General features: G+C 40.3%; 1 protein-coding gene across 3 annotated transcripts; it reads right to left on the reverse strand.

The window, feature by feature from the left end:
- Positions 1-1,094: 1,094 nt before the first annotated feature.
- Positions 1,095-24,893, reverse strand: Frmd5 (FERM domain containing). Of its 3 annotated transcripts, XM_089588790.1 has the most exons (13): positions 24,653-24,893; positions 14,116-14,220; positions 12,375-12,417; positions 11,416-11,592; positions 10,846-11,057; positions 10,343-10,495; positions 8,589-8,603; positions 8,011-8,099; positions 6,238-6,467; positions 5,070-5,237; positions 3,793-3,921; positions 3,388-3,750; positions 1,095-1,897 (listed from the first exon to the last, which is right to left on the reverse strand). In XM_089588790.1, the coding sequence occupies exons 1-13, from the start codon at positions 24,746-24,748 to the stop codon at positions 1,389-1,391; spliced, it is 2,289 nt and encodes a 762-aa protein (XP_089444916.1). In that variant the 5' UTR covers positions 24,749-24,893; the 3' UTR covers positions 1,095-1,388. The 3 variants fall into 3 exon arrangements, with proteins under 3 accessions (XP_089444916.1, XP_014209433.2, XP_014209434.2); XM_014353947.3 differs by having other exon boundaries at positions 3,388-3,921; XM_014353948.3 differs by lacking the exon at positions 8,589-8,603 and having other exon boundaries at positions 3,388-3,921.
- Between the last annotated feature and the right edge of the window lie 1,208 nt (positions 24,894-26,101).

The following is a 26,101-nucleotide window of genomic DNA, read 5'->3' on the forward strand; positions in this document are numbered from 1 at the left end:
TTAGAATTTTGAACTATCACTGCAAAAATACACCAAAGTACAAAAAACACTGCATTTCGTTCACTTGGAAATTACTTGTTTCACAGGACATTATCGGAAGACCACAAAGTTTTTAAATCTTGATGTGTCAAAGCTACGTCACATATTAAAGGACAAATGAAAGTTTGAAAATATCATATGTTTTAAAAAATTTTATTTTTGTTTTTCGTGCAAAAATCATCATCATGGCACAGCGTAGAACAACTGCTTTACAAAAATTTGCAATACTTATTGATCGATCGTGTTTGACGCGTGAAATTAATCCCAGCCATTAGAATTCAACTGAGAAATGAAAAGTAATAGCATTAAGTACAGGTAACTGAAACGCATATCGAGGGGTATTTCTCATACAGAGATATAATGATTTAATCCGAGATTCTCATAAACCCCCAAGTGTGCACGATGTGATTTCGAAAGTACGGCTAGATTTTGTAGCGCCAGACGAGAATTTTTTTTTTCGATTTGGAGAAACACAAGACGGACGCTGAAAATTTAAATTATGGAGAATAATTTAAACACAACAAGCGCGCAAGGACAACCGTTAAATCGGCAAATGTGAATTTATAATCGTCTTGAGCAGTTGAGAAAGTTATGTAAGGCTCGAAACGCGGATTTCGAGTACAAACCTCTTTGTTGAAAAAATATAAATGTTATAGGTATTCTTTTACGTAATACACACCGATCAAAAGAATCAATAGGTGATGGAATAGAAAAAAAGCAAAAAGAATTTTGATCGACTACTTTGATGGGAACCAAAAAATCGATTTACTGTTCATCTCGTCGTGAATCCCCTTATGTTATAAATACATAATTACATACACGTACATGTACACAAAAGAAAAGAACAAGTTAGTAAATCGTACGTATAAAAAAGGTGACCTTTGGCTACAAACAAGCTATACGCGGGAACGTGGGTCATATTATACGTAATATATTATAGTTAGTCATCAAAGCCCACGAATCATACTCACTTTGTGCCCACTGCATCATAAAATTAATCATCCAAGTACACTCGTACACGTATACATGTCAAAAATAAAAAAAAAATAAAAACAAAAGACTAGGAGTAGAGCGCGCCCACTTGCAGCACATGTATAGGTACAACCAGACTTATCTCTGGGTACAACTGTTTCATCGTACATTAGCTCCACATATATATATATGTAAATCTTTAAAAACATTGCTTTTTGCCAGAAGCTGCACGGACGAATTTCACAAACGCCCGCGTACAGAGGGATGTAAAACATAACAGAGGAAAATACGCACGGGTAGTGTTATTAGAGAGCTGGGTTGGATTCGCTGGTGCAGCGGCCGTGCGAGAGAAAGCTGAGCGGCGGTGGCCTTTGCGATCAGAAGAGGCCGAGCTTGCTCTTAAGGAATTTCTTGATGGGTCCGTAGCACCGGTCGCGCAGGGCGATCATCTGGGGCGTCTTGCGAAGGCTCTCGAAGAGCTTTGAGTCCGTCTCGAAGACGAGGACGGTCACGACGAGGAGCACGGTCACGCTGAGCATGAGCGCGGGCACGAGGAGCCGGACGAGCAACCGGTGCGAGTACTGCACGGAGGAACTGCCGCTAGAGGCCGTGGCCGCCATGTGAGCTTGGCGGGGGGCTAGGTGGCGCCCCGGTATGCCGGCCGGCGAAGTGATGCCGCTGCTTGGGGACGTCAGGCTCTGCTGGACGTTGCAGATCTTGGAGTTTTGGAGCCGCTGGACCTTGGGGACCGGGGCGATCGAGCGACTACTGCCGTGGGGACCGGCTTTGGCGCTGAGGCTGCCGGTCTCGAGCAGCTGACTCTCCGAGGACGAGAGCTCGAACGAGTCGCGGAAGTAGTAGTCGCTGCCGTCAAAGTCGTGGCAGACTGTAAAAAGGCAGGTTCGCTGTTTAATCCTTGGGTATACGTCATTTTTGTTATCAGGTATATATACATAACGCATTGAAGACTGGATCGAGATTCGATCATTCTTTCAATTGTATCATTCTGGCTTGTATCACAAAGTTTTAATATTCCACTCTTTTGCCCATATTTGGCACGATTGATCGTTAATACATACACACATGTGGCTTTTATTCAGTAAGGAAAAAATTTATACTTTTGACATGCAAAAAATCCATGATCATCCCACTTGTTATCGCAAAATAAAACGCGTGCTATGCTCGACAGATTTGCCTATCCGTCTGTTGAACATCTTTTTCGGTTTTCATTAAATTTTCGGCGTTGATTTTATTTAAACTGATTTTTATTATTTCTGCATGTATTAAGTTTTGGGATGAAAAAAAAAAAAATAAATAAATAAAAAAATAAATTCATGCACACAGCTAATAAACTAAAAATACATTCATGTTCTAAACTACTATGCAAGTACAATAGTATATAATAAATAATAATGATATTAATTGTTGAACAGAAAATGAAAAAATTGTAATGCAAAATGATCTCAAGAACAATAGAATAACGTAGCAAGTGTACTTGCTCGGTATACCAAAGTTATTTAATAGAAGTAAATAAGTCCATACTTGTATATGCATGCAAGTTTTTACATGATTCACAGCGAATCTTAGTAAGTATTTTATTTATGAAAAATAGACAATAGCAAACACTTAATGACTGTATTGAATCGTCATATTATATCTAAATACTCGTGATATGAACGGCAAAGCTCAATGTAAGAGCAATAATGAGGTGAAAACAACGATAACAATAAACTGCGCAAGGCGACGAGTAATAGTGTAATGGTATAGAGGTGTCCCGTACACATTTAGGAGCATCAAAGTAGCTACTATATAGTTGTACAAAAATTCATACCCAAGTCAGAGAGAACAGTATTCGAGGTGAGACGCGACTACTAGCGCCGAAGAGCTTGAGCCAAAGTTAAAACTATAAAACCTGTTCTATTTGACTTGTTCAAAAAAAAAAAGAGCCCCAATTTAGCGCCATTTCATAATGTGAAAAAGCATCATGCGGCAATAACGCATACTAAAACCTGTCCTCTGCGAGTATCACCTCGAACACGTATGGGGTTGAGGAAATTGTTTGTATACGTTTTTTTGTGTATTCCGAACTTGCCGTGCCATTTGATTATCGGTTCTTTTTTCAAACGTGTCCTTAAGATGCAAATAAATATTTCTTATTTGGAAGAAACGACCAATCCATCGGCAGTAGCAGTATAAGTATATACAATTTACAAATGCAACAAAGTACTTAACGATAAAAATGGAGGTACGGAGCGCTGTTTGTATATATAATAGATACAAAGTTGAGGGGGATTAGGTATCTACAGATGGGGCGACCGAGTGTCTGCGTGTGTACATAATGTATGGTAGTTGTGCGCCGTGTCCGCGTCGACTCACCTGCAGCATCGACGTCGTCTTCTCCCGGTTGGCTGGCATTGCTGGATTGCTGAACCCCGTCGCCGGTGTTTGGCTTGAGGTCGCCGTTGGGCACGAGCCTTTGGGCCGGCTTTGGTGGCGCTGCGATCGCAGGTGTCGACGCGGCCGCCGGCCGGGTCTTGGCCGGGGCTACCGAGCGCTTGACGATCAGGGCGGTCGACCTCACGACTTTCGGGCTCTTTTCGAGGGCATGGATTTTCTGGCGCACGACGTTACCGATATCCTGGCCGGACAGCTCCTCGGAGCCTATCACGATTCTCTGACTATAGAGGGCTTGCGGGCGCGTCTGTAGGGTGTTCTTGGGGTACTTTTTCAATTGTTTCGCTTGATGGTTCGTTACGAGTGACGTATCGTCGGTACTATCGCTCATTGTTGTTGCTGTAGTTGTGGTATTGGGTGCGGTATTGGTGGTAGTGGTGGTAGTGGTGATGGTACAGGTAGTTGTGGTGGTTGTGGTGGTGGTGGCACTCGCATGCGAATTCGTTTCATCTAACGCTAAAAAACAGAAAGAAAACAGACGGGGAAAAGCCCAAAATCAGAGGCAGTATAGGAAGCCAAGGAGATCGTAAAACAGATTATGAAGAGGAAGAGAAAAAAAAACAATAGAGATGATAAAAGCTACGCGACCTCGATCTCTTACATTCCATACATTTTTAGCTTGTACAAGTCGGACGACTGAATTTGCCATCTCTTGCTCACGGTATGGATGTATATAGTTACACATAATTGAATTATTAAACTATTTGTCGGGTAAGTATTTTGTGCGCATAGCTCATTGATGCAAGTTGTAGGGGATAGTTGGACAATTAGATCTCGCGTGTACCGTGAGCTCGTGCCAAATTCAGGCCTCTCTGATTATACGCGGCATCAACGGAGGCTAAATTTGTTGGTGAAAAGAAACAATACTATTCAGTTGATTTGAGATGCTCAATAAGCATGTTTTCAACCAAACTTTGCCTCCATTAAAAGAAATAAACAAAGCCAATATCCATGCAGTTTTTCGGTGACTATTTCAGTGATGATCAACATTATTTTATCAAACATGCAAATATATATATATATCATAACTGCCGTGTGTATGTATTTTTTAAAAGTACAGTTTAATTTTTTTTATCCTATAGTTATTATTAATTTTTTTTTTTTTCTTTAAGCGCAAAATATAACATACTTTATTGTATTCGTTTATGCGTTTGAAAAGATTTGCGTGTCAAGTCGACCTAAAACTCGATGGAGACCGGCCGTACCTGTTATCCTGTAGATTTTTACGCAGTGCTTTCATATTATTTTGCACAATTACCAATGATAATGAACATTTTACATTTACTTCGCAAAGTGTGATGCGAAAAAACCACAGGATTCTCTTTACAAGAGTATCAAATAGTTTAACGAAGAAAAAAAAAAGAACTTTCCCTCAAATTATCTTAAAAATTAAACAATGTACAATAATGGAAATGGTGAAAAACAAATTTGAACGATGAAACTCGTCGGGTAGTAAGATTAGGAAAAAATTAATTTCCACAATGATAAAGAAAGAAAGTACCGTAATGATGAGATGGATTAATCATTACTTGAAAATATGAGTCGCGTAAATGTATACGATGAAAAAAAAAAAAAAATGTACACACGCAGCATCGGGCACCTACCGTTGTTCCTTCTGGTGTGTATCTCCTGGTCCTCGGAGACCGTCTCGAGAAGCGGTAACGTGTTGTCGGGACAGTAGGGCGAACTGAGGGGCATCCCGCTACCGATGTCGGACATGCCTGCGCCGTCTAGCCCGGCACTGTGGCAGCTTCTCGGTAAACTCGAGTACCCTGTGAGCAATGGTTTTTTTTTCATTGGAGAAATTTGTCACGCCCATCAAGCCGCACATCGAATCATCAATACCCAATGTGCCGCTAACAAGTAAACACATACATAATACACGCATACACATGGACGTGCAACATTGCTGCCTACGCTTTACGGGGCTGATGTTGTTTTAATTGTTTTAATTGTAGTTTTACAATGGAACATCATATCTGCATGGTTATGTTGGTGAGACTCTATAGCCACGGGGGGAGTTGTATGTTTTATCGATTATTTTGAAAATTTAAAAAACAACTAGACAAAAAACAAATGCTAATTTTCACACACATGCTGTACAAATATATCGATATTAGATACGTGACAGAAAATTGGTTAAAGTTAAAATATCATCCAATCCAACTTTTTTGTTGTTGATGTGACATTTAATATATTCGACGCGAAACAAGTTTTCAAAATGTTCATTTCTGTATTCCAGGTTTTAATATTTATCGTAAGAGCTGACTGTAAAAAATCCGCAAACCCCCGAAGACGCAAAAAACAGGTGTAAATGTAACAAAAGATGATTGAAAATAGAAATTTTTCTCTCGCCATCATCCTTTACTATAAAACTTTGTAAACAAAACTATGACTGAACCAAGGTGTGGATGGCAATTATATACAAATGAATGAAGATATCCTTTCGCGCGGAGTATATAGATCTGATAAAAGGTAGGTATACTTATTGCAACAACAACTAGGTACAACAATGCACACAACTCAAAACGATAATTGTATAAGGGTGTGGCGTATGCATCTATACCTAGACACATGATACATACGATGAAAAAAAAAAGTCCGGAGTGATGCGCAATCGGTGGGTGTTAAAACCATTTGAATGTTACACGTGTTTGTGTAAGGTACATAGCGATGTGTCGCATATGTATGTATATGTATGCGTGAAAAGTGTGTACATATGTATGTGTGTATGTATGTATAAGCATCGTGCCGCTATCTGCGTGTACTAACGAATTTCAACAAGGTCCTGACTGGGTGTGCTGGGCGTCGCGGGCACGCTGCTGGCCTTCCTCCTGAGCCCGGTCGAGCTGCCGCACCGCTGTATCGGGGGCTCCTCCTTCCGCAAGGGACCCGACTCCTCGAGCACCTCGCGCTCCGTGCGGCCCGTGTACTTGAACTTGGTGCCCCAACTGAAGATCGAACCGCCGCTCATCACCGGCGCGTCCGAGGCCCGCGGCAACCTGCACGCGATGCGCGTTACGTCATTTGCAACATATATATTATTTACACACCTGCTCTTGCTCCTTTTACTTTCAACATCAAGTTACATATATATGTATATGTATACGGAGTACGTGTGTGGGTGTCCACGATAGCTGCGGCTGATAATATATTATATGCGCTCTAGCTCTAGGGTTGATATTATATATCTTTGTCTACCTTTACATTTTATCATCTTTAATGTCTTTCTGTGTGTACATACGTGCATGTGTGTCATCTTGGGTGCCAAATGGTGGTCATTGGAATAATTGCAGTTGCCTTTTACAAGGCTGCGTTTCAATAATATGGGGAATGACTTTGTTTTTTTTTCCTTTTTTTCAATTTCCTTCGAGAGGAGTTGTATTTTTTTTTTTTTTTTTTCCCAGTGGAAAAAGTATCCAAACGAGCACCGGACGATTAATTGTCATCGGCGGGAAATAAAGAAAAGCCCGAACAAACCACTCGAGATTTTTTTCCTTCATTTTGGATGCCTGCCAAAACTGTCGGCTCGCGAGTATGGAGTTTTTTTTTCTTTCTATATTTACGTACCAAGCGACTTTTGTGAACAATCGCGATGTGATCAAATACAAAGTACGCCCAAATGAGCAAACAGAGTTTTTTAATTAACGAGTCCGCGTGTCTCTTTTTTTTTTTGTCCATCTTTATAATAGAAAAAAAAGCCTAAAGTAAAAGTCAGAAAGACGCGCCGAGCAAAAGTTAAGAAAAACTTTCGTAGTTTGTTTTACCTGCATGCATAATTCACACGGTTCTGGATTCCTCCAGGAGTTCCCATGATACATCAATTTATTTCCACGATAGGAGACGATAACTCTACATTAATGTCTTTTTGTAGTGAGGTAGGATACTTTATCATTTTAATTAATAACTCTTATTCACGATGAAAAAATATTAACATTTCATAACGCGATATGCCATTGTACGAAATCGTAAGTGGGACTATACTTTACAAAGTTAAACATCAAAGTGTTTATTCTTATTTATTATGTACGACGGACGCGTAACTTTGTGGGTATGTGTGCCTATAAGCATGAATCGATACGTTAAAAAGAGTTGAACTTTGAATTGTGGTCGAATACTTTTTCCGATACTACATCCTATACATCGCTTTGGATGATATTATTCAAAAAAAATGTACATTCAAGTGTCAATGCAACTGCAATCATTTTATTAGTTATTATGGTAAAATTTTGTGTTTGGGCGTTTCAAAGATTGTTTTAATACACATAAATATATATCTAGACAAATGTAAACTCTAAGGACTATAATGTATTTATTTTATACCTATAAACTAAATAAAGTCAAGCTCAAAACGGAAGTGAAAATAAAATTGATTCACACTTTTTTTAACGAAGCTTATCTTGTTATATGCTATTACTGTTGTTTCTATACCTAATACATTGAATGAATTAATAAATATTTCGAAGGCACAGCTAAAGACTAAATGAAGGAGGATCAAAAAATAAAAAAATAAACATTAAATTTATTGAACTTTGAAATACTCACGTGAAAAACAGCATCTGTTCGATAGCGCATCTCCACACGTGGCGACAATTCGAGCCCGTAGGACACTTAAATCCAACGGTGTGTTTTTTCTGCAAAATTTGCCACACTTCCAAAATTTGTCTACACTCTATCTTGTTATTTTTTTTTAGTGACGGTAACTACTACTACAACGATAAAATAAATTGCCTAATAGTAGTATTGTCGACATTAGCAAGCCGGAAGTATTTTGCACTACTTTCGTATCGCTGTAAAGAAATATTAATTTTTCTACGACAAAAAAAAAAAAATAAATAAATAAATAAAAAAGTTCTGGCAGAGAAATGAAGAAAAAAAACTCATCTTGAGGTGGAATCGTACCACAAGCCTTTTAGCCAACAATACAACACGAAACTTGCAAGCGGGCCAATATTGAAAAACAACTATGCCTGCGATGCGATAAACACTTTGGAGTTTCGTACGCGCGAGTGTGAATGTGTGGGTATCGTGGTCCGACGCGATCACGGGAACCGAACTTGCGATCTGGACCGAGTGAAGAATAAGAGTGTACATGTATAAGTACGTGTAGCCCGCACACTCACCTTTGTCCTCATGTCCTGGAGAAAAAGCACGCAGCGATGACGGCAGCAACAGCGGCAAAAGGGAAGCATAATGGGATTACTTAAGTACTTTGCGTTGAAAACAACTAATATATTATGTGATACTCTCGAGACTATATTTTACGTGTATAGGTGTGGGTACAACTTATAGTCACCCGCACCCATTGTCAGACTTGGACACGATAGCTTTATGGGTTTTTAAGGATTTTAAAGAAAAACTTTTTTTTTTTCTTTTCCTGACAAAGGGCATTTTTTATTCATGACTATTCACAATACAATACTGAGAAAAATTTATTTTCCAAAAAAAAAAAAAAAATTCTAAGCACCGTATTATTTTGTTCAGCATAAATACTTAGTGTGCATTTGCAAAAAATCAAATTGCGAAAAAATTGGAAAAAGCATCCATGCCCAAGTCTGCCCATAACTGTCTGTATCTACTATTTACTACACATTAATTAAAATAAGCCTATATATAATATATACGTTGTAGAACATAACGTTGATCTACACTACTGTAATGTAGTATGTACTGTTATTGGGCGGTTGGAAGGACGCAATCCAGTGTATAATAATTGTATTCTTTGTAGATATTGTTGCTGTGGGTGTACGGATTAAACTAGCGTAAGTCGCGTAAGTATGAAAAAAAAAAAAGGAAAAATCCAAGCGCAGCGAAGAATCGGAGGGGGTTCAAGAGCCAAGGTCGCGCGCGCCCCACCACCGAAGCCCCACGTATACGTTTTATCGCTCTGTCAATAATCTCATAATCGTCAAGCATATATCATGGATGTAGGTAATTTTAGAAGATTTTTTTTTTCTCAAGCTCGCTTTATAAGCTCCTGAATTCAAGTGCAAACATGAAAAAGGTGATCGGAATGTTGTTCGGTATAGCCACGTGGGTATATTGTATAGTAATTTCAAGCCACGTGCCACGTATATGAGTAAGGTATATGCATACGCGTACACGAAAACCCACTAATATATTCCAATGTCACGAAAGGATACGTAGAGTCGCGCGAGCACGCAGATAGCACTACATAATATATAACTGCGGAAACTCGCGGGTACACTGTCTCTCGAGGGAGTAGGGCATAGATCACACGGGCTAACCTCGTTGCGTGCACAGTATATATATATACCTTCTTCGTCTTTGCATGCATAACGCGCCCCTATATATATTACAACATATAATGCATATTATATACGTTTCACGGTCGAGTCGACGCGTGTGTATGTACGTAAACTGCTCGGCCGAAGGTTAAGGTGTATATATTCAATTTTCCAGTAATTTTAAGTAAAGAAAAAAAAATTTAGTACCTCCGTATTGCAAAACGAGCCGAGCGCGTAGGGATATCGGCAATTGGCTTCCCCGCCCCTCTTTCCGCGCGAGAAAAACCCAACTTGTGGCTTTGATCTTTCATTCGAGCGCGACACCGTCCCACCGAGGCGATATTACAGCGGGAAATAAGGCCGGAAAAGGTCTTATCGCCGAGGGTATAGGCGGGCGATGAATAAATTCTATGGTAGGTAGTATATACATGGGAAATATATCGCGCGGATGCATCTTTTACGCTTAACGCCAAGCGCGAGCACAAAGGGATGATGCGCACCGAACAATTTTCTCCGTAGTTCATCCCTATATACATAAAAATATAATTACTACCTGCTTCAATGCACTTCCCAAACGATTGAACTACGGATTTATTTGGGAAGGGTGGGGGGGAAACAAATAGACGTACCTCCGTTATCGTCAAGTGGACAATGAACATTTTGCCCTCGTAGTTGATCTTCTGAACTTCCGGCCAGCGGAAGTGATTGGTTTTGCGGGATCCTTGGAACGTAAGGATTCCACAGTGATTGATCCCGAGGTACAGAGGGGAGCCTTTGTGATCCTGAACGACAAGTTATTGATTTCATTATTAAGTATTCTGCATTTTACGGTAGATGTAGGTTTAGCTTAAGAGATAAAATGTGATAACGGCGCTGGTAGGTGTGTATACCCTGAAACGACAACGCCGATGGAAAAAATCACAAAGTCGGAAGCGCTCCAGGGATGGGAGGGGTTTGACGAAGAAGGAAAAGCCTCTCGACCGGATGTACATACACCATCAAGCCGAGTCTCCTCCTTCGGCACAAAAAGGGAGGGAGAGAGTGTAAAGGTAATGGTATTTATTAGCCGGATGGTGGGGTTGATTGTTATTATTATTATTATTGTTTAAGAGACGTGGCGATAGGGACTGACCTTAACGGGGTGCGGATCGACGGCGTAGGTGTCGAGCTGGGCGGCCAGTTTGAGGAACTGGAGCTCGGCCTGCTCCGGCGAGAAGCCCTTGAGTTGCGTCTGGTGGAGCTCGAGCGCCCTCTCCTCTATCGTCTCGGTCTGCTTCAACAGAAGCTTGTGCTCGGCCATGTAATTGCCCTCGTGCAGCTCCGGATCGTAATCCCCCAGCTCACCTGGAGCCGTCACATTGTCTCGATATACATTGTATTTTGTTACTATATACTATTTCACTTTGGACCCCCCCAAACCTGCTTTTTTTGCAGTCCCAAATTAATAGATTTGTACAGACGCGGAGAAGAGCCAACGCGAGCACTCGAAGAGAGAGGCCATCGGCGAAAAAAAAAAAAAAACTCTATACAGCGCACAAGCCGGTTATGGACTCTCTCATTGTATGTACATGGTTGGCATGTAATATCGCCTGCCAAAAACGGAGGGTATGTATATAGTTTGGCTCGACGATAAGGGGATTGAACGATATAGAGTTAGCTCCAAAAAAAAAAAAAAAAAAAAAAAAAAAGTAATAATAATCACTTTGTATGATGCAGGCCGCCAGCAGCGCTGCCTCGCCCGGGCTGCAGTAAAGCCGGCCGTGGAGCAGGTCCCTTTTTAGCTGGAGGTAAATCTGATAGCGCGTTATGTCCTCCTTCAGTCGCAGCGGATCCGGTGGGTAGAATTTCACCCGGAAGCTAAAAAGAATCGGATCCATGTCTGCAACAGAGACCACCCGACCCGACCTTTACAAATCATCCGCGGCTACCTCGTATTATACATGCACCTGCATCATCGCGGTTTCGTTTACAGAGCAGTGCACGAGTCATCGGCTGCTCCAAAGAATAAAAAAATAGGTAAAGAAAAACGCCACCCAGACAGTCGGTGCATGTATATAATATAGATAGATAAGCTGTAAAAGTTTCATGGTCGTCGTCTCAGTGCTCGCCCATATATACCGTGTATATACTTGTGCAGCAGCCGGGAACTAAAAGGGGTAGAAAACCCCCGGACGCGTGGGCATCTTTATTTTTTTACATCTGCCCGTAAACGTGCCCCTGTACAGGTGTATATCGAGTATCCCGAGGTGCGTGGTACCCGTGGGTGCCAAACGCGCACAGGTACTAGGCGGTGCCAATCCCATCGGAGACGTTTAAACTTTTACGGACGGCAGCTTCGGGGGGGAGGAAGAAAAATATATAGAGCCGACTGCAATGTTTACGCAACATGAATGATTTACACCGTTCCCGGACGACTCTCTGGGTATATTGCGGTTGCGCAACTGTAACCCTCCCTCCCTCTTCTTTTCTCGCGTTCATAATCCACTATACCCAAAATGGAATGGATGATATGTCCCCCCCCGCGCTACCGAGTTATGGGAATCCCCGTCTGATCGACGCCGGACTCTACTACTTAATTTCGATGATGCACGTACATGTATACATATTATTATATTCTCATGGGTACATGTGTTTTTTTTTGTGATCGGTGACTCTTCTTACCTTTGACCTGTTTTATCGCCGTTTTCGCCAAGTCTAACCAATGCTGAAACACAAACGTGTAAAAAAAAAAAAAAAACAACTTGATTATAATAAAAAAGGCAAATAGTATATAATATAGGTATAATCTGTATACACCTAACAATCCTCCGAATGTACTTTCTTTTTTGTCCGATAAACAAAATCAAGGCGGTTTATCGATTAGCTGCTTCGATCGGTTGTTTGTCCCATTAAGCGAGCTATAGTCTCTCATGGGTGATATCACAATTGCAGGGTATGGACTCGAGGTCGAAAAAACCCACACCCATCGGTCTGATGTTTGCGCTCTCATTACATCCCGGGTGTACCCGCCGCTCGAGTCGAATCAGAGCTCTGAAGAGGGTTTATGGGTAAACGCGACACGCCTTGCACACCTGCATATTAACGAGAGCTCGGGGTGCAGGGTCGGGGAGGTATATATATGAACTGTTAACGAGCCGACACTCGAGGATATAATATATGTGTATATGCCTGTGTGATCCGAGAACGCTCCGATTTTTCGAGCAGCTGTAGGTACGCGTGTTTACTAATAAGGAAATATAAATCATACCAAAAAGCGGAGAAAAGAGAGAGTACGGTTTACTTGATGATGCATAAAATAATTTGATAAATTATATGAAAAACTGCAAAACTATATACTTATGCAGGTCACTGTAAAATATATACTCAGTCATTACATTTACTGTGACTTTACGTGTCATGCATCATGGTATATAATAGGTATACGATTTTTGTACAACGCGTATCGAAATAAGCGTCAAATTTGTCGCGTTTGTTATTTATGCACTGTACACATACGACAATTATGTTGTGGTGTTCTTTTAAATCTATTTTAATCATAGCAAAAGTGAAAGACACCGACACGACAGAGTCCAATAGTAGTTAATGTGTGAACGAAGTGTGCTTTGTTAAAACGAAAACGATGGAATGTGTCGGTAACAACTTTGAACGACCCCGACGCGGTTCGCGAGGAAACCCTTGTGGAACAATAGCGACGAGCAATTTACCAAGAGGTAAGCATTGGGAAAAAAAAAAAAAAAAAAAAAAAAACTGAGGCAAAAGGGAGGTACGCGAGAATGCAAATTTTCAACGCTGCTTTGCGCGTAACTTATTTCACGGACGAGCGATGATGATATGACGATGATGATGAGACGGAACGATGACTCTTTGAACTTGCGCGCACAGGAGAATGTATACGCATACGTGTATGAAAAGCCGGGACTTACATCTTCCTCTCATCTCTCGAGTGCCGCGTATATGTACACACGTAAACAACGTTGTATCCACCCAAAGCCCTGGCGCGCTCTTCAGACTCTTTTCTTTTTTTTTTTTTTCCTCTATGGAGGCTCGTGTACGACATTTCTTTTTTTTTTTTTTTCACTGCTTGCCTTCTTTCTTTAAGCCAAAAGTCAAGTGCAGGTTATTTTTTTTCCTTCATCAGAATAGGCACTCGTGCCAAAGGGAAGCGCGATTGCCCATTATTCACTGTTTTTCCGCTCGATTAATCCCGAGGCGATTGGATGGATGTGGTGCATTGGGTTGGCCCGAAAAACTCAAGTCGCGGCTTGGTCTATTAAAAAAGAAAAAGGGAGGCAAAGGGGATGAAAAAAACAAAAAAAAAAAAAAACAAAGAAAATGTACCTAAATGTAAAAAAAATTCGTCTTTCCTTGACTGTAAAAATATAACATATACTCTGCTGCTCACCCTTTGTCTACTATTGTCCACGTAGCGTAGCCCAAAGTAATCAGTTTCCAAAATGTTGAGCTGCTTGCAGACATATTCGAGGATGTACTTTCCTTTGTGCTGGGGCTGAAATATTCAGTATGAAAAAAAAAAAAAAAAAACAACAAATCTATTATAATGGCATCATCCTTAAAGTAATTTGTCCCAAAGCTCCGTTACCCACCACCAAACACCGGATTAGCAAAGATTTTTCACTTTTAATTTTTTTTTTTGCCAACGAGTTAAAACCTCACGCAGAGAGAGAGAGCGCTGGAAGACCTAGAAAAAAACTCGGGGCAAAAAGTATATTCTGGACGCGGTCCAAAAATCGCGGAGAACTGCTGACGCAGGACACGCACGCGTGCTGATGATGCGGCCATTGCGTTACATGTATATATACACCTATACCGCTCGAGCGGCCAAATTTTCCATGCAACCGCATCTGTATGCACGATCTGTTCTACCTCCTTTTATCGCGGCGCCAATGACCAAAGATTTTGGGATGGACGAATGAAATTGTTATGCTTTTTTCCTTATCCGCTGATACGTTCAATAACCTATAGAGTGCGCCTGGACATAAAAAAGAAAGCATCATCCCGATCATGAATTGATTAATAACCGAGAGTGTGCTCATTTGCAAGAATCAATGAGAACTTTGTATGTATGCATAAATCTGTATGCTGATGGCTCTATTCCTCGGGCTCGTTCGGAAAGTTAAGGAATAGTTTTTTTTTTTGTTTAGGGAACTGGGGAACTGGAAAATCAATGAGGACCGGACAAAGGGGTTCATCGGGAAATCTTAGTGGATTAAAATAATAGTGCACCATTAATAGTTCAGTAATAGCTTTTATTTGAACTTTTTTTGGTATTATTGTTATATTCTCGCGGCATATTTATCTCTCGGTAACTGGCGCACCAGACTGAAACATTGAAAAAACTATTGTCTCGGGATACCAAAAAAAAAAAAAACTAACGATCCCGTTTCAAGAATAAAGAGATCCAGTAGTATACTATTCCTCGTGTGTTACAAAAAATAGCTAAACAGCAACGCAATGAAATATTAGTAGTTGCTCTCAACAACGACAGTTGATTAATTTGCTGGGAATTTTTTTTTTTTTTTCACGTGCAAAGTCATATAATTTATGAAACCAGTTTTTTTTTTCAACGTATATATGGTAAAAAGCATAAATTGCACTGATATATTTTAGTCATTTTGAAACTTTTGGCTCTTTCACTTGCTAGCCCTACAAATTCTATACAAATGTGTTCATAGACAAATTTGTCACTTGTATACCACCAAAAAATAAATTACGAAACGGATTTAACTCGCTTTTTTTTTTTTTTTTTTTAATAATTATTGGACGTGATTAATCTCAACGTAGGCAGGATCACATATATAATCTTGACCTGTTCAGGCTCGTAAGGATATAACGTTGATAATATCATCACGCAAAAATCATGCGGTGCTGGATGCTTTTTAGAATAGCTCTGTCTTTGTTTACGACTAAGAGACGACAGGAAAAAAGAAAAAATACCAAAAGAGAGCAGATATAGTCGAGTCATCTTTGCACATAAGTAGAGGTATATACACTGTAAATCTAAGTTTGTTTAATTACACATATATAGCGTGTATTTTAACACACATGGGCGCGTTATATTCACAATCAAAGAATTAATACCTTTGACTTTAATTAAACAAAAGTGATGAGTTTTTGTATGTGTGTTTTTTCCTTTCTACAAAAAAAAAAAAGGAATCATTTGAGCCTAGAATAGTTTAAGTGACATTGAATTCAAAAATGTTTGAAAATAATAATTTCAGTAGTGGTACTTGAATCTGCTTGTTTTATTAGTTTTTCTATAAGTAATATGCAACTTTGTTATTTATTTGGCACCAAAACATGTGATTTGCGAAGCAAATAAGAAAATAGCAATGATTCGCTTAAAAGTATGTTGTAATACGTTTGAATCGTGTGGAAAATACACACTTGAGGCGTGTTGGAATAAAACCCGTAGAAACGTGTAAATTCTGTCACGGCGTTAAGCGTATTAATATAACACACTTGGATTTACAGTGATATGTGTAGTCATGTTTCAGCCGAGCATGCCATTTTTGTCGTGTCGCACCGTGGCAGGTACTTATATGATTATAAGCAATGCCTATACCTGCTTTTCACCTCAATCAATGTAGTATACAAGTAAGTATATATCATACTGTGTGAGATCACCGGTGAGTTGAATCGCTGCTCCAGCGACCTACATGGACTTATGTATTTGTACAGCAATGTATATATTTATGTAGTAGTGACGGAATTAACATTTTTGCCACGAAACAGCTAGTCATCCGTAACGTAAATAAAAATGTTCACGTGTATGGCGAAAATATATACCTATACGGATATTCAAGGTAATGGGTATAAGTATAGCGCGACATTATTATTTATGACGATGATGGAGGAAATCCGTGAGGAGGAGGATGGCCATCCTGTCGCGGCCGATGAGTGTTTTTTACTCGAGAACGGAGGATGCTGCCTGATTGCGTGGTGATGAATAAAAAAAAAAATAAAAAAAAATATACGCGTGCACGAGTGAAGATTCCTTTTTTTCGATTACTTCAGTATATCGCATGGAAGCGTGTATTTATCGTTGTTGTTTTTTACGGGTATCGCGCGATGTGCCACTCCGACAAACGGATTACCGTGTTTAACGCCACGTGTAAATAAATGGCTCTTTTCTCGGTTGTAAGATAGACTCGGTGAAGGCCGATCGGCAACATCACGCTTACCTGTGTACGCTCAATCGTCGGCATTCCTTTAGATTCGCTTGTAATTAATGACATATGTATATAAGAAAGTTATATATGTACACGTGTAAGCGTGAATGGTATTTTTTTTTTTTTTTTTCAAATCGCCCAAAAATACGGACGCGCAAAAAATCGTAAGCGTTTTCAAGCGTTTGCTACTCTGAAGTACTTTAAGGTTTTTAATTTTCATAGCCAACTGTGCTAAAACGCATTCAATTGCTTATGCAAAGTACTTTTTATGGATTTACTTGGAAGCCAAATGTTTCCATTAAAAATCTCGAAAGATGTCCACGCGTGAATTGGACAACGAAAAAAAAAAAAAAAAAAAAAAAAAAAAAAGATAAACGTGTGTATGGAAATCCGGAGTCTATAGTGTACAGTCACGTGTGCGACAAATGACTTATTAAAGAGCGCGATGTAAAATTAGTGCTACTCTATTGAAGAAATCCATACTTTGCCGACCCTGCTCGCACAAGTGATGCTCGGCCGTATAGATTATCGTCTGACCCTGCACTACTGACTCTCTTTGTTTCCTTTCATTTCTTTTCATCACTACTTTCATGTGCTTCACTATACGTTTATACATTACATTATAGAATGCACCTACCTACTTTCTGATTTGCCTTGCGCATGTATACTCAATGCTCCCCCAAGTTTATTATATGGATCAAAAAAAGGGGGAAAAAAAATCCCGTCCCTCTGTACGTGATTGTAATAGAACGTGATATATAGGTATACACCGCTCTCTCCCCTTTTTATCCCCGACACCGCACTACGGAGCGAAGAAAATCTTTAAAAGCTCCCCTCACTTCCGGCTGAGCTGCAAAAATTGCATTATGCAATCTCCCGGCCCAAGATAGGTGTATACGCGCACTTGTCCGGGTATACATAATAGAAGTTGCGGAGACTCCTTTATTCGCGCGAGCCGCTCTCTTTCTGCTATATAACTTTAATCGAAGGAGATGAACTTCTCCGGCTCTTTGACGCGACGCGCGGTTTTATCGAGGCCCTTTTTTTTTTATCTCCCAACATATGCACGAGGTAAGGGTTTACTTGTTACGAGCATTCGAGTTTGACAATTGATCTATTATCGATCGACCGATTCGACAAGTTGATGGTCAATTGATCGATTGGCATAATCATTTTCCGCGCGAGGTTTTCATCGGACTTTTCGTTTCATTACAACTCCCTCCATGTGCATATTCGAGAGATGAAAACTCAAGACTTTGGCTCTGACATTCACGTAGAACGTGCCGTTTCGCAAGTTCATGTGTATACGCACAGGTAAAAACACCCATTATGATATATGTTTAACCAGCTATACCGAACCAAATAATGTATGTGCTACACCTTTGATATAAATGCTTTGCATACTTTGAGCATCACACCTTCGTACAGTTGATCCCTATTTTTTTAAGAAAAAAAGAAAAAATGATTCAGTTTACATGTGATATTTATAAACAAATCTGCTGTCATTTACTACTGGGATGCATATGCATTTTATAAAAAAGTAGAAATTACCATGATTCGTATATTTGATGGACAAGTACATGTGTTACGTATAGGATTTTAAATAACACGTTATTATAATAGCTGTTGTAAATGTGCGTTGTTACTGGATGCTTTGCACATGATACGTACGCGAAGTAATGATGACACGTACAATCGAAGCAATTAAAGTTGAGAATCACGCGGATTTGAGGTTGCGATGAACAAGAAAAACAGGGAGGAGCGTAAAAATTGAAAAAGAAATCGGCACGGTTTGTTGATTTTTTTTTTTTTTTCCAAGTGCATGCCCGATGACGAGAAAATTCCTGAAATTACAAGTTACCCTGTAAATCGCTCGACCGGCAGTTTTTTAAAAAAAGCCTAACGCCAAAGTGGGGCTTTTTCGAAAATGACGCGGCTGAATTTTCACTAATTTTGTTGTCACGCGAATTATTCGGAAAAACTAAGAAGTTTATCATTCTGGAAAATTGAGGTGTCCGGGGCATCCGTTACTTACATGTCCAATCTGTTCCGTGACGAGCAGTACGTATAATGTTCGTAATGCCGGAAAACACAATTTCTGTAACGTGTACGCAGCAAAGCAATTTAATAGGTGCTACACGCGGTTGTTGCGAACCAAGTTATAAGCTGTAAGAACAACGTGTATGTGTATATTTATGTACATCGGATATGGTTGAAGGAGGAGGCAAAGTGCCGTGTATGGTCGTTAACAGGCTCTCATGTTACGAGGGGTCATTTTTGCTCGATTGACTCGTGTGCTGTTTTTTTTTTTTTTTTTCAACTTGGTTCATTAAAATTAGTCAAGAGCTTTGCGATGAGTTATACGTATTGGCGGTTTTTTTTAAGCTGGCGTACTCGAAAACCGAACAAATTTTGCACATAAAAGAAAAAAAATCAAGTACCTACTCCCTTTCCTGCTTGGAATGAGGCAACAAACACGAGAAATTTTACATTTTTTAATTAATTTGTTTATAACAAAAAATTGAGCACCGGTAAAGAGCCAGTGTATCATCTAAAAATTTTGTGTCCGGTAGACAAAATATGTAGAAAAAAAAGGCATGGAAATTACCTTTTTTTTTGTTGATTCAGATTTGTAAAACTTATAAGCTGTGCAAGGCAAATTAAAAAATACCGAAGCAAAATACTCGCGCGTACGCAGCATTATTTTTCATTTGGGAAGAAATTTTGTCGTCCGAGTCAAGGCACAAATGTCTTATACCTAAAGGGTTTCATTTTCTTTCCAAAGCTCGATGAGTTTTATTGTATGTATATGCATAAAAGGTATACGAGCTTTTACATCGTCTCTGAAAGTTTTTGGGCAAATAAAATGTTTAAAACTCCATGATAATACATACATACCTACGGAGCAATAACCGCGGTTGTTTCAATAAAAAAGACTCTCGGTTTGAGATGTATAGATTAAAACCAGTCTCCAATAATATTGTAATAATCATGAGAAGTTTCCAAAGATATTTTAAAGCATCATTCCCATCGTACTGGTATATGTATAGTTAATAGAATCTGCTCTGTGTGCAAGGTTTTTCACGTAAAAAAAAAAAAAAAAAGGTGGGCCATTGCAAAAAGTCTTGGGGTACAGTAAAAACGGTTTCCCGATGATTACCCCAAAGTTACACCAAAGTATCGGCTAATCATACAGCTACATCAACAACCTGTACAAGTTACGTACGTGTTCATATGCAAGAAATTAATTTATGCACGTGAGGTGTACCTATATAAGCAACGGCCAACACACCCCAGCTCCTGAAAATACAATGGCCTTATCGCCTTACCCACTGTATATGCACGAACTCACGGTGGCCGCTCACCAACTGCCATTGTGCTGTTTGTTCGCGACAAAGCGTTCCATTATCACCGTCGCGTCGCTCCATCCCATTCTTTTTTTCATTTTCATTTCCAATAAATTCTTTTTCCCACCGCTGCGTGCAGAGATCGAGTGTTGTCTCGTTGATTACGAAACGCTATCATGTTGCCCGTTTCGCCGATGCGTAAGTTTTTCGTACTCCGATCGCTGGTATGACATAATTATACGAACGCGCCAGGCTTAGCGATCCGTCCCAGATGACGAGATCATCATAAAAAGATTTCAAAGCCAAGTATAAAAATATACATGAAAAAGTAGTGGAAGGTGTATAATATAAACACATCGAGGCCTTTTTTACGAATGTTTTTTTTTTTTTTTATGTATATGCGATGACACGCGTCAAACTCGCAGTTCTTTTAGCAAGTCTACGAGTGTTTGTGTCTATCATAAGCAGCGGGCAGTGATTATCTCCTGGGAGGAAAAAAAACGAAAGCCAGATAGTACTGCAGTTTAGTGCGTATTATGTAGTCCGAAGGCCGGATGTTTTGATATTTCTCGCAAAGTGTAGGTATAAGTATACCATACACTCGTAATAATAACATCGATCGAGAGTTTCGCACTTTTTGCGTATCACGTGCTGTGATTGAGGGACCCTTTACTCTTTCTGAGTACTATCAATTCCCGGCGCGCAGAGGAACAATTAAGATAATTCACCGAGTGTTGCCTTGTGTCTTCACATGTGTACCATCGATGCTCGAGTTTGTTATAAAATTTGCCCCGGTGAGATAAAGTTATCGCGTGACCTTCGCATAAGTTTTTGTTTCAGGGTTGATTATACGTTTTTCCAACTATATATGTGGATTGTTAAACGTATTTTAAGATTATTGGAGGTTTCTTCCTTTTTTTTTTTTTTTTTTTTTTTTCTGTCAGTCGAGAAGGACTTTTCTTCGCTTCGAATGAGAAACTAAAAAACGGAGAGCGGATTCGGGATTTCCACCAGGAGTTGACTTTTTTCCAAAACCATGGAATCTGGTCACGGGAGAAAGCTAAGACGCTTCTCTTCGTGATTACTTTTTTTTATTTTTTTAACATATACTCTTCCACGCGGGCAGTAGAAATTTAATAATCGTGGCCATTGAAATGGATCAGTTGAAAAAACTGTTGTTTTTTTTCGTTATCGCGATCATACCTGGGAAAGTTAGTAACGCGATGAACATCTTGTGTATATGTAATTATAAGAAATACATTTTTTTTCCTCCACAAGAGAGCACCCGTACCACCGACTCGCGCGCGCGATTTATTTTCCATGACTTTCGGCTGTAGCGGTGTTAGTTACTAACTATATATAAACAAGCGCGTGCACGCTCGAGATGCTCCGCAGCCTGTCCTACATAAAACACTGTGGAGTTTACCATGTATATTTTTCTCCTACGTGATTTTTAAGCCAATGATTGCACCGAAAACCAAAGTCACGTCTCGTCGCGTATTTCTCGAAACGACACACGATGATGAGGCCAATGATAAAAATTCCCTCGGTTTTATTCGAATCGCCCATTTTTTGTATCTATAGCTAAGAGATTCGAGACAGGAATTACGTCCCATTGATGGCAATCACGCAACGAGGAGCAAACTCGTTGCTCTTATAGCGCCCAACACTCACAAGCGAGTCCATTAGGCTCATTGTATAACGATTAATCGGAAAACATATAATATACTTGTGTGGTAAAGCGCGTGTATCACAGGTGTAATTTAATTAGCTAATTTTTCCAACGAAAGCATTTATCTCGTTTTTCAAAGATGAATCGGCAATCAGGTGTAATCAATCAACACGCGATTGTTCCTACATTAAATATATATATATATATATAGTTGTAGGTGTGGCGGTGCGCTTTTACGGGGGAGAAAATAAAAAAGAGTACAGCGAGTGTCGAAAATTAGAGGGGGAAAAAAGAGATGAAAAGCACCGGTTGCGATTTGTCAGCCTAACTAGGGTGTAAAACGCGAATTCACACCGATCGGTGTGCAAAGTGACGCTTCCGAACGAGAGATAGGTATACTCGTGCCAGTATAGGCCGGACAACATCGCGTGATTCGCGGCAATTTACACCGTACCCGCGGCGCTGGTCATCGGTGCTTCCCGATAACTTTTCCCTAAAAATGAAAAAAAAAATTTCTTTCCTTCTTCACCTCGTCCTCGCCCCCGTGAGAGTATATACGCAACGTCAAACTGTGTGTTTTTCGGTTGGATCGACGCGCTTTTTGACAAAACGCGAGTACGTATACGTACATCGATCGAAATGGTACACAATATATAATAAACACGCCCCCAAGACTCGAAGCTTATTCGGGCGACCACCGTATACATACACACATAATAGAAACGCTAACTAGCCGATCCGATACCATCGGCGATTATATTACTCGCGGCGCGGGCATTTTTTCGGCTGTTACACCCGGAAAATCCATAACGTACACGGCAGACCCGTCCACTCCCCCCCCCCTTTTCATTTTTCCTTCGATCGGCCGCTTGTTTACCCATTTTTCTCGAGTAATAGATACATCGTCCTTTCCACGGCTCAAGAGTATATAGGCGCGAGGCGGTGCGTTAAACTGGTTTTTCGTTTATAATAGGAGTATAAAGCAGGTGTACAAGGTAATTCGAAAGACAACGTAGCGGAAGTATAATATTTTGATTCGGAGATCATTACCATGTTTGCGCTCGACAAAAATAGGTGATAAAGAACATGTCGGGCGATGCGAGAGGAGAAGAATCAGCTGGAAATAGAAAAGACCCGATACCGGTCTTTACGATGCTTTTTGGCGATAAAACCAGCTTTTTATACCTTCGGGTACCACAAAAGCCGGCTCGGTGTATATTTTAGTCGAGGAGAGAGAGTTTTCCCCCCTTGTACAAAAGCCACGCAAGCGAAATAGCAAACACTCGCGCGCTACGGCATGTTTATAGATGGTATATATATATATATATATTTGTGCGCCTACGCGTGTAGGTGTATAGAATAGATCGAGGAATTTAACGAAAAAGCTTTTATCTTGTCGCTGTCCGACGCGCGGTTGTTTGAGGAAGAGTTTTATTTTTTTTTTTTTTTGTCTTTTACGGCACAATGCGTGTGTGTACGACAAAACCTGCCCGTCATCGGCAAATGAGATTAACAATGCCCTGTACGTATACGGTGTACGCGTGCGGCGATGACATTTGACAGTCTAGTAGTCCAAGGTGATTATATTAAATATGATATATATATTTACGATGAATTATTGAGCCAAGGATTGTATGGACGTGGAAGACAAGTCGCCGTGAAAAATTAAGCTATACGCGTACGACTTTTTACTCGAGAAACAAATGTACCTACATAGCGGGTGATCGATGAGTACAATATTCAACATTTTCAAGTTTTCGCTCTACCTTTGAAACTCCTTTTTTTTTACAATGTCATTTGAATTGCTAAATAATGAATCTTGGTAAATGAGCTTTATTGATCTATTTTGCTGGATGCACCGAGTAAATCATTTTTAAGGAAAAACCAGATAAAAGGAAGGTCGTGATGTTTTCCGTGCAATATTTATGTCTATTCTATTCAACGAAATTCAAAATAGGACGATCGGATTGTTCTATTGCGCGCATAAAAGAGGCCCATCTAGCAAAGTTCCGAGCCAATGACACGCATGATCAAAATTGGTTACGTCCCCGCAAGTGTTACTCATCAACGCGTTCTTTTCATCCGAAGATTATAGGAGTACAAGTCGTAGGTAATAGTACTTTTAGTCCCATCCAAGTACTGTTTATGTATATATATATGGCGGATATTGTGTATACCAAATGTGCTGGAGCATGTGGAGTACCTCCGAAGTACGTATATATACATACAGCGGGAGAGGCGACGACGAAAATGAAGAAAACGCACGAGAAAATCGATGCTGCACACAAACGCGCACACGCTCGCGCTTGTATATATATATATATATATGTATGACACGTACACACACAATAGCGTCGGAGGGAAAGAAACAAAAAAAAAAGGTTGCACACGCGACTCGTTTTTCTTTTTTTTTGCGCTCAAACGAGCAGCAGTTTTCAACCTCACGTAATAATCGTCGCCGCCGTCGTGCATATGTGTACGTAATAATAATACTCATATCGACACACGCGGGCGATATGCGGTTAATTATTGACATGCGCTATCTAATCTTGTGAGCGGGTTTGACAACTCAGCGGCTCGCATAATCAGCACACGTGGTGAATAAAAAAAAAAAAAAAGGGGAAGGGAAAAAATAAAGAGTACGTACGGGCATAAAATGCTGTCTCACAGAGTATAGGTATATGTAAATGAAGGAAAAAAAAAAAAAAAAAAAAAAGAGAAAAACGTCACCTGAAAGTCGCAGTGTATGATCTCGGTGTCGTCGAGTAGTCGAATAGTGGCGCGATAGAGCACCGTGACGTCGCTTTTGCTGCCGAACTTCAACATTATATATTCGACGGCTCGAGGGTGGTATATAACGGCTTTTGGGGCCAGCAGCTCCTCTGCCTCTTGACCAAACTACCTTCCTCACCGTCACCTCAACCCCATGGCTACGTGCAGCGTACAATGTACACTTCACCTATGATGATGATGATAATAATAATATGTACACCTATAATACTTTGGCACTCGCACGATTTTGCCGGCGAAAGGAGCCAGCCACAACCAGGACGGTGGTGCACACACGCGCCCACGCACATATGTGTATACACCCGAGGAACCGTCCCCCCGTGCTTATAACTGTAGGCTACCCATCCCCCAACCCTCCCTTATTTCACACACGCGCGTATAAGTATATGGTGACCTATATATATATACATACGTGCAATATGATACACACACACACACACACTGCTTTTGCCTCTTTTCTCCTGCTTGGATCGAAAAAAAAGGGGTTGTTGTTGTTGGTGTTGTTGTATTTCGAGGCGTCCACGCCTCAGTGCTGCGACAATTAATTTTAACCACGATAAATATTATATGCACGTAAGTATACAGTATCGCTGGATACAATATATAGGTTCACTGCCGCTGATGGAGCGAGAGATGTATAAATAATGTATACCTATACATATATGTATGTGTGTACTATACAGTATGGCAGCTGCTCTCGTCAGCGCGCGAGGAGCGTAACGAGCGCACTGCCGCCAACGGTGCTATCTCTTCCCCGACGAGCCGATTCTCTGATGGCTGTACACACACACACACACACACACTATCTCTCCTCTCCGTCTCTTTCGCACCCGTACCGTACACATTGTATCGTACAGCTCGTCTCTATATATATTGTGATCACCACTACACATATAATTGTATGTGGTAAGCTGGTAAGGTATATATTATACACCCCACTGGGCACCGGTGCGCGGTGCGCCCTCGCTCTGCCGTGCAGCAACCCCTTGTACTACAGTGTATATATATATATATAGTTACGTGCACAGAGCATGAAATTCGGTTAGGGGCGCCTTTCTTCCACACCTGCACCACGAACGACCCCGCCGGCTCATCTCTCTTGTTCATCCTCCGTCCCTTTGTTCGTCTCGGGGTGGACTTACTTGGCGCACATTTTTTACAAATTCCGTAGTGCTGCTGCTTTTTTTTTTTTTTTTTTCTTTTTTTCAATGCATCGTGTATAGCTATGCATAATAAGTAACTAGGTGCACCGTGCACGAGAACATATTTTTTTCAACCCCCGTGGATATATATATGTCTGTGCTGTCTGACCACACCGCGTCCTTTTCTACTGATACGTATGTGTACGTATATTATATACATATATTTTCACGAGAACTTTTCAAACGC

The sequence above is a fragment of the Copidosoma floridanum genome, unplaced genomic scaffold, assembly GCF_036245765.1.
Source record: "Copidosoma floridanum isolate Cflo_tuat_1 unplaced genomic scaffold, Cflo_Japanese_pri ptg000007l, whole genome shotgun sequence".
In the NCBI taxonomy this organism is placed as follows: domain Eukaryota; kingdom Metazoa; phylum Arthropoda; class Insecta; order Hymenoptera; family Encyrtidae; genus Copidosoma; species Copidosoma floridanum.

Bases quoted from the DNA above. Each gene is read 5' to 3' on its own strand.
- Frmd5 (XM_014353947.3), bottom strand. From the start codon at position 24,748: ATGTTGAAGTTCGGCAGCAAAAGCGACGTCACGGTGCTCTATCGCGCC. The intron at 12,418-14,115 runs GTGAGCAGCAGA...TTTGTGTTTCAG, and splicing joins TGGACAATAGTAGACAAAGG to CATTGGTTAGACTTGGCGAA. The intron at 5,238-6,237 runs GTTAGTACACGC...CATTGCTCACAG, and splicing joins TCAGGACCTTGTTGAAATTC to GGTACTCGAGTTTACCGAGA.